Here is a 9571-nt window from a genome sequence, read left to right as displayed (position 1 = left end):
CAGAATGCCAAGTCATTTTGACGGATTTTGCAGACACCGACCTTCCCTCTGTCATTCACTATAAGGGATGGGAGTCACTATGTGACGTCCCGGTCACCTGTCCTCTCGTGCTTATCCAGGAGTTCAACAACCTTGCAAATAACAACAAACACGCAAACAAAAACTCAACTGTGGATTTGGACAAGATACATAATAACATAAAGTCTACAAATTATGACCAATAAATGGTCTAAGCCAACTAGAAAAGGAAACACAAATCAATCATCATCTTCAACGGTTGTGGTTTTTAATGAAATCTCTTTTACTGAAAAATTCTTACACCGTCAGTCTTTTAACTATACTCTTTCTTTTTCTTTTCTTTTATTTATTTATTTATTTATTTTTATGGCTAACTGGAAAGCACAGACACGACATTTGGGCTGTTGTGTCCTTGTTCGTTATGTATGGGATACGGGACACACGTTAGACATGGATGCATAGTATTTATTAATATTATTTGCAAAAAAAAGTTGAGATAAAAGCAAATGCAAAAGAAAAATTTGCAGAACATACTCTAAGCAGGCTGTAGCCAATGAGATAGGCAGCTCAAAATTGTGTAGCATATTTTGTTAGAGATAATGTGCAAATGGTGAAGACAGAGCACAAATCTGAGAACAAAGAGGAAGATGAAGTCTAACGGCTACTTCTCCAACGGTAACTTAAATGGACTCAAAACGGTGTCGTGTGGTTTAATGATTGTTAGTAAAACGGTACGTTCCAGTAAAGAAGGAAACACACGTTAGTAAAACGGTGCGTTTTCAGTAAACACAAACGTCACCGTTTTGACACTATCTTCCTCACAGATTCAAGCTTCCAGGTTCAAGAACTCATTCTGTTCTTCCTAGAACTGAAGGTAGAGGGAAGTTACAGACTTGATCATAACTGCCTTCCTTGATTATCGGAGATGGTTATTTCGGGTTGTTACAATACAGTTAGGATCGATCTTCTAGAAGATTTAGCCTTGTATGTATTCTCAGGCTCTATAAATAAGAGCTCTGTGTTATGTATTGCTTAATGAGCTTAGATAATCAATTTACTCATTTTCCAGAAATTCTCTTTTATATTTTCTCTCTCTCTCTCTCTCTCTCTCTCTCTCTCTCTCTCTCTCTCTCTCTCTCTCTTCTCTTTCATTTTTTCTGTTATTGATTCTTCGCCATTGTTAAACACTTCTGAGCTCAAAATCTCACATGGTATCAGAGCCATAGATCCATGGCTTCAACTACACCTACAGAATCTTCTCAATCTACTTCGAATCCATCATCCTCTGCTCACACAACTTCATCTCCATCTCCATTACTGTTTCTCTCCAACATGTCAAACCTAATGTCTATCAAGTTGGATTACACCAACTACATACCATGGAAACACCAGCTGATCACGATACTGGAAGCATACTCATTGATTGAGCACATTGATGGTACAACTCTAAAACCATCTCCTTTTGTGCTTGATGCTACAGGAAATCCAACTTCAGTTGTGAATCCTAAATTTCAATCTTGGAATATCAAAGATAAGGCCTTGCTCTCTTTAATCAACTCTACTCTCACTCCTCAAGTTTTCTCACTTGTCGTTGGGATCACAAACTCAAGGGAGGTCTGGAATACTCTTGAACAGAGGTTCACCTCCACATCAAGAGCTAACATACTGAATCTCAAACTTGAGCTTCAAAGTCTCAAGAAAGGAAATGATTCAGTCAATAGCTTTCTACAGAAGATTAAAGTTGCTCGTGACAAGCTTCTTGCAGTCGGAGTGGTTGTTGACAATGAAGAATTGATTTGCATTGTTCTCAGAGGACTTTCTAGGGATTTTGCTCACTTCTGTTCTGTAATCCGCACTAGAAGTGATCCTATCTCCTATGAGCAACTAGCTATAATGTTGCAAAGTGAAGAACAAGCAATCATGGAGCACTCAGATTCAATTCCTCACTCTTTGGCCATGTTTGCATCTAATAGCAAACCAAATGGCAATTCTCAGAATCCATCTCAGAATCATGGATCTGGAAGAGGAAGGGGCAGAAACTACTCTAATAGAGGAAGAGGTGGAGGTAGGTTCAACTCCAATGGAAGTCAACAGTTCATATCTCAGACACCTCAAGGGTTTTCCCCTCATAATAATCAAAATTCAACATATCAGAGTCATACACCTGCTCATGTTCTTAAGGCTGATCGACCTACATGCCAGATCTGTTGGAAATCTGGACATTCTGCCTTGGACTGTTACCACAGAATGAATTTTGCTTATCAAGGAAAGAATCCCCCAGCTAAACTAGCTGCCATGGCTAGTGCTACTAATGTTGCTATGGCCAATAATCAGGATCCTTGGCTGGCTGACTCTGGCACATCAGATCATCTCACTGCCAATCTTAGCAATCTTGCAACTCAATCTCAATACAAAGGACCTGAACAAGTCACTGTGGGCAATGGTCAGGCTCTACCTATCAACCATATAGGTAACACTACCCTTCCCACTAAATATCACAATTTTATTCTTAAAGATGTTTTACATGTCCCTAGGATAGCCATGAATCTCCTTTCTGTTCACAAATTTTGCCTTCACAATAATTGTTCTTGTCACTTTGATGCAAATGAACTGAAAATTCAGGATATACCTACGGGGAGGCTCCTCTACAGGGGCTTGAGTAAAAATGGAGTCTATCCAATTTACTCAAGGAACTTCCTCAAGCCAACTACCTTCCACTCTACTTCAGTCTCACCATCTCCTCAGTCTGCTCAATCTTCCTGTTTTTCTACTGCTTTACATGTAAATAAGATTAATAATTGGCTGCTGTGGCATCATAGGCTAGGGCACCCCAATAATAAAGTGCTTACCACAGCACTTTCTTCAGTTGATGCATCTTGTATCTTACCAATCACTGATACTGGTACACATTGTAAACATTGTCTCAATGGCAAAATGCATCAATTGCCTTTTGATAAATCTGGTTTTAAAGCTTCTAAACCTCTTGAATTGATTCACTCTGATGTTTGGGGTCCAGCACCCACCACCTCTATTAATGATTTTCAGTATTATGTTCTATTTGTTGATGATTACTCCAAGTTTACCTGGCTTTTCCTTTTAAAATTCAAGTCTGATGTGTTTGAAGTTTTTAAATACTTTAAAGCTACAGTAGAAAATCAGCTTGACTCCACAATAAAATTTTGAGAACTGATAGAGGTGGTGAATTTACTTCAAATATGTTTAAGAGATTTTGTTCCTCAAATGGTATTATCCAGCATCTTACTTGTCCTCATACACCTCAGCAAAATGGGGTAGCTGAGAGGAAACACAAGCATTTGGTTGAATGTGCTTTAACTATGTTATCACATTCTCAACTACCACCCTCATACTGGTCCTATGCCATATCCACAGCAGTTCATATTATTAATAGACTTCCTACACCCAATCTTAACAATCAAACTCCTTGGGAATTGTTATTCCTCACCGAACCTGACATTTCCCATCTCAAGACCTTTGGCTGTGTTTGTTTTCCTTTACTTAAACCATACAATTCCAACAAACTTCAACCCCACACCACTTCTTGCATCTTTCTTGGTTACCCTCCTTATACCAAAGGCTACATTTGTTTAAACCCTCTTACCTCCCGGATTTATATCTCTAGGCATGTCCTATTCAATGAACATGACTTTTTTCCCTCCTTGACCTTATCTTCTAATCCCACTGCACCACACAATGCACAGTCTTCTACATCTTCCTTTTTGTTTCCTGTGTCAGATACCACTGGTACACCCTCATCCATCCCATCTCACACTCCCTTTCCTACACCTGCTTCTATCACTGTTACTCCTATTCCTACTGAACCTGTGTCTATACCAGTACCTGCATCCATCCCTGATCCAGTTACTGCACAGGTTACTGCATCAGTCTCTACTCCTATTCCTACATTAGTCACTGCCCCAGTTATTGCACCTGTTACTGCATCTGGCCCTACTCCCTCTATATCACAACCTACTCCCTCCCTATCCATTCCTACACCTATTCCTCCTGTCTACCCTCTTGCTCCACAAGTGACTTCTATGTTTCAGGTTCCTGCTGTTACCAACACACATTCTATGGTTACAAGGTCTAAGGTTGGTACTTTTAAGCCAAACGCACTTGTTGCTCAGGCAATTACTGATGAACCTCAATCAGTGGTCAAGTCTGCAAAGCTCTCCAAGCCTTCTTCTAAGGCCCTCAAACCTGACTATACCTTGACTGAACCTCCCTCTTATAAGGTTGCAGTCCAATTTCCTCAGTGGTGTGTTGCCATGGATGAGGAGTTTGCTGCGTTACAAAGACAAGGGACTTGGTCTCTAGTCCCTCCTTCTTCTTCTCAGAATGTTGTTGGTTGCAAGTGGGTCTTCAAGCTTAAATTCAACAGTGATGGCAGCATCAATAGGTATAAGGCTAGATTGGTTGCCAAGGGCTTTCATCAACAATATGGTGTGGACTTTGAGGAAACCTTCAGCCCAGTCATTAAACCTCTCACAGTTAGAATCATTCTTTCCCTTGCTGTTCAATTTGACTGGCCTTTAAGGCAATAGGATGTTAGGAATGCCTTTCTTCATGGCCTTTTGAGGGAAGAGGTGTATATGGTGCAGCCTCCTGGGTATGTTGACCCTTCTTGTCCTAACTATGTATGCAGACTTTGGAACTCTCTATGGGCTTAAACAGGCACCCAGGGCCTGGTTTGAGAGGTTTTCCACCCAACTGTTGCACATGGGGTTTCAAGCTTCTCTTGCTGATTCCTCCCTATTCATCCTTCATCATGGCACTCTTGTGGTTTATCTCTTAGTCTATGTAGATGACATTGTCATCACTGGCAACAATCCCAAGTTCTTGGACACTTTGGTAGCTCAACTTAGTCAAGCTTTTGAGCTTAAAGATTTGGGTCCCCTTCATTATTTTCTTGGCCTCCAAATCACCAGATCATCCAAGGGTTTGTTCCTTACTCAAACCAAATATGCTCAAGACCTGCTCCTCAAACTCCAAATGCAGTCTTCCAAACCTGCACGATCTCCTTGTGCCCCTCATCTCAGATTAGTGCCCAATGAAGGTTCTCTTCTTTCTAATCCACATGAATATCGAAGTCTGGTTGGTTCCCTCCATTATTTGACTTTCACCAGACCTGATTTGAGTTTTGTTGTACATCAAGTATGTCAGTTTATGTCCTTCCCTACAGATGTTCATCTTACTGCTGCAAAACGCATCCTTCGATACATCACTGGCACTCTCCATTTTGGAATTCTCCTTCAACCTGGTCCTATCTCTCTTTTTGCCTTCTCTGATTCAGACTGGGCAGGTGATCCTTTTGATAGACGATCTACCACTGGCTTCATTGCTTACCTTGGGTACAACCCTATTACCTGGAGTGCTAAGAAACAAGACACGGTGTCCCGATCTTCTACTGAATCTGAGTACCGTGCCTTGGCTTCTACAGCTGCTGAACTGTGCTAGCTTCGACAGGTGTTCAAAGATCTGGGCATTTTTCTTCCCACTGCTCCAAAGCTTTGGTGTGATAATGTATTTGCCTTGGCAATTGCTTCTAATCCTGTCTTCCACGCCCGCACAAAACATTTAGAGGTTGATTACCATTTTGTTCGTGAGAAGGTTTTGCGCAGGGATCTTCAAGTGAAATATATTGCTACTGGAGATCAACTCGCTGACATTTTCACTAAGAGTCTCTCTACCTCTCAATTTGTTTATCTCAGGTCCAAAATCATGGTGTCTGTTGACCCCATGGTTTTAAGGGGGGATGTTAGAGATAATGTGCAAATGGTGAAGACAGAGCACAAATCTGAGAACAAAGAGGAAGATGAAGTCTAACGGCTACTTCTCCAACGGTAACTTAAATGGACTCAAAACGGTGTCGTGTGGTTTAATGATTGTTAGTAAAACGATGCGTTCCAATAAAGAAGGAAACACACGTTAGTAAAACGGTGCGTTTTCAGTAAACACAAACGTCACCGTTTTGACACTATCTTCCTCACAGATTCAAGCTTCCAGGTTCAAGAACTCATTCTGTTCTTCCTAGAACTGAAGGTAGAGGGAAGTTACAGACTTGATCATAACTGCCTTCCTTAATTATCGGAGATGGTTATTTCGGGTTGTTACAATACAGTTAGGATCGATCTTCTAGAAGATTTAGCCTTGTATGTATTCTCAGGCTCTATAAATAAGAGCTATGTGTTATGTATTGCTTAATGAGCTTAGATAATCAATTTACTCATTTTCCAGAAATTCTCTTTTATATTCTCTCTCTCTCTCTCTCTCTCTCTCTCTCTCTCTCTCTCTCTCTCTCTCTCTCTCTCTTTTTTCTGTTATTGATTCTTCGCCATTGTTAAACACTTCTGAGCTCAAAATCTCACATATTTGACTATGTCCCATAATCCATAGGAGCACTATTATCTTTTAGAGTATAATTATATTCTTCCCTTCACACATAATTATGGGCCAAAATGGGCATTTGCCCCTTTCGCCAAAACTTTTCAGCAAAATGTCCCATATCTGAAACTATTTAGGGAAATGCTCCTGTTTTGAAACTCGATTTTCTAAAAATTGAGTTTCAATTTAAAACTCAATTTTTGGACAATCGAGTTATAGCGAAATGAAAATTAAATTAAAAAAAAAAAATTTCTGGAACTCTAGTTCATGAAACTCGAGTTCCATTCAAGGAACTTGAGTTTTTCCATGAACTCGAGTTCCATGTGAAGTACTCGAGTTCCTTGAAAAAATTCAAGTGGAACTAGAACTCAAGTTCTAGAATTTTTTTTTTTTTTTTTTTCTAAGTTCACGTTCGCTATAACTCAATATTCCGAAAATTGAGTTTTACATTTGAAACTCGATTTTTAGAAAATCGAGTTTCAAAACAGGGGTATTTTCCTAATTAGTTTCAGACATGGGGCATTTTGCTGGAAAGTTTGTGAGAAAGGGGTAAAAACCCATTTTGGCCCATAATTATGTTCACCATTCATCATCAGAGTCTTCATCCCTATAGTCACTTTCACCATCAGAATACAAACCCTCATGAGTAATGATACCTTTCTAGATGGTTGAAGTTGTTTCCAATCTCTCCCTACTGCTTCCTGGAGCAAATTTCCTGTGTCTGCCATAAACTGCCATGTCTTCCTATATGCTGCGATAATTTGTACTTCCCTTAAATCATTGTTAATAATTAATAAACCAGTTTAATGGAAAATAATTAAAGGAAAATGAATGTATACACAAGCAAGGCATATCAATATCATACTGTATTTATATTTTGAAATTGGTAAGAATCATTAAATGGCTGATAGAAGTATCTCTAATTTTTGAACATATATAGTTGAGTTTAAATTCTGTAAGGACTTGGTGTAAACTAGAGAGTGAGGGCATGGATTTAGGATTAATGGAGTTGTAGAAGGAGGATCTACTTGACTGCTTGAGGACCACTTGGACACAATCAAAACTCTCCTCTTGATAAATGGGTTCTCTTGCTTTCCTAGATCATTCAGGACCTTCACGGTGTGCCAATTTATGACAAATTAGCAAATGAATTTTATTTTCCTATAAACTAGTTTGACATCCCTTGTACACCAAAAACAAAACCCAGTTGACAACTTTTTCGAAAATCGTAACTTTTTCATTAGAATCACTTTGAGAAAGGCATTGATGGAAAGAAACTAAGAAAGTCTTCCAATGAAGACAAAGAACCAAGTCTTCTCTCGAAATTGCTCTGCACCTCCTTGGATGAAACCAAATGTTGAGATTTGGTTTGTTTGAAAGGGGTTTTGATGTTTGTATTAACAAGAGGGATGGGTTTGAAGGTCGCAACCACCACATGAAGGTGGCTCTGGAATCATCTCCACCAACATTTTTGTATAGTTGGAGGCAGTGATATTTGCAGGCATGTTTTAATTTTATAGGAGTTGATTTTCTAAAAAATTAAAAATATTGAGAAAGAATTTTATGTGCTAGATTCTATTCATTAGTTTGTGAAACTTTGTGACAATCTGACATGGCATGGTGGTATTGAAAGTTTTACACCCCATCTTTATCAAATTCGGACTCTAATAAAATTACTTAGTCATCATATTTTTATTTTCAAAATCCAAATTGCTGACTCTGCCATTGACTGAGCCACAGGTTATCAAGGGAGATATGGCCATACTTATGAGGCTAGATCAAATTCCTAGAAATTAGGCTTGTTCTGATTGCAAGTTGCAACTTAGGCTGCGTTTGGTAAGATGTAAAATGTTTTCCGAGTGTAAAATATTTTCAATTGAAAATATTTTATGAAAAGGAAAACATTTTTTTCTGTTTGGTTGTGTTTTCTAAAATACACCTGAAAAAATATTTCTAGTGTTTGGTTTTGCATGTAAAACATTTTCCAGAAAATTGTCAAAAACCTTACCTTAATACAAGCAAATCCCAGCAAAAACAAATCAATTGCAACCAAGAACAAATTATTGTTACTACCTCAACCAAATCATGTAAACAAAATAAAAACACACTATATGAACCCCATAAAATCCCAGATCTTAAGGGAAAAGAAAGGAGGTGGGTCTTGAGGGAAAAGAATGGAGGTAGATGGGTCGGCAGAAGTGGGTCGGTGAGGATGAGGGATGGGTTGGTGAGGACGAGGGATGGGTCGATGGAGGTGGGTCAGCGGAGTACCCTAAGAACAAAGGATGGATCAGCGAAGGATGAGGACAAGGGATGGGTCGGTGAGGATGAGGGATGGGTCGCCGAAGTGGGATGGGTCGCTGGAGTACCCTTTCCTTGCTCAGCTTGAAGGATGGGTCTTCTTTCTCTCTTTCTCTGGGTGTGAGTCCAGCGAGAGGAGGCAAGTGGGCACGGGCTTGATCGGCGGTGGACACAGGCTTGGCCGGCGGTGGACATAGGCTTGATCGACGGTGGAGCCGACCTTGACCGATAGTGGACACGAGCTTGATCAACGGTGGACACAGGCTTGACCTTGAGTAGCTCTCTCCTTAGTTCCTTTGGCTTAGCGTGGGTCTTCTTTCTCTCTCTTTGAGCGTCTATGAGTTCGGAAATGATTTGAAGGTAAAATAGAAGCGTAATTCATTTTCCGGGTCAAAAGGCTTATTTTACGGTCAAAGTTTTTGATTTTCCGGAAAACTCTATTTTACATGTGCACCCAAACACGCTGCTGGGTGTAAAATATTTTCCAGAAATCATTTACACCCAAAACAAACACAGCCTTAATTAGTGAGTCATGGAATTGATGAGTGGTAAAGCCGTAAAGGAGTCAAAGGGCAGAAATTTCAAAGTATGGGTTTTGCGAAATGAATTTTCTTAAAAGAAATTACTTTCCGCTTTATTCTTAAGAAAGAAACTAAATAATCAAAAATTATATTTTTAAATTCTAACTAAAGAAAAAAAAGGAAGAGAGACAACAAAATTTTTTCAAGTTCAAGAAAAATCCAATCATACTTAGTGTGCATATAGAAGTATTCCCACATAAAAGCGTTAGCATCAATGAATGGGAATTTTTTAGCTTTTAGCTTCTTAAAAACTCTAATTATCTATTTTA

At 39.3% G+C, this 9571-nt stretch overlaps 1 protein-coding gene across 1 annotated transcript; it reads left to right on the top strand.

Annotated features, from left to right (window-relative positions):
• The first annotated feature begins 4671 nt into the window (after window positions 1-4671).
• LOC115980417 (uncharacterized mitochondrial protein AtMg00810-like) lies at window positions 4672-5493 on the top strand. Its single transcript, XM_031102665.1, has one exon. The coding sequence runs from the start codon at window positions 4672-4674 to the stop codon at window positions 5491-5493; it is 822 nt and encodes a 273-aa protein (XP_030958525.1).
• The last annotated feature ends 4078 nt before the right edge of the window (window positions 5494-9571 follow it).

Source organism: Quercus lobata, chromosome 3 (genome assembly GCF_001633185.2).
Source record: "Quercus lobata isolate SW786 chromosome 3, ValleyOak3.0 Primary Assembly, whole genome shotgun sequence".
NCBI lineage: Eukaryota > Viridiplantae > Streptophyta > Magnoliopsida > Fagales > Fagaceae > Quercus > Quercus lobata.
The sequence above is the reverse complement of the archived record's forward strand: the minus strand, read 5'-3'. Positions and strand labels throughout refer to the sequence as shown.

Bases quoted from the DNA above. Each gene is read 5' to 3' on its own strand.
- LOC115980417 (XM_031102665.1), top strand. From the start codon at position 4,672: ATGTATGCAGACTTTGGAACTCTCTATGGGCTTAAACAGGCACCCAGG.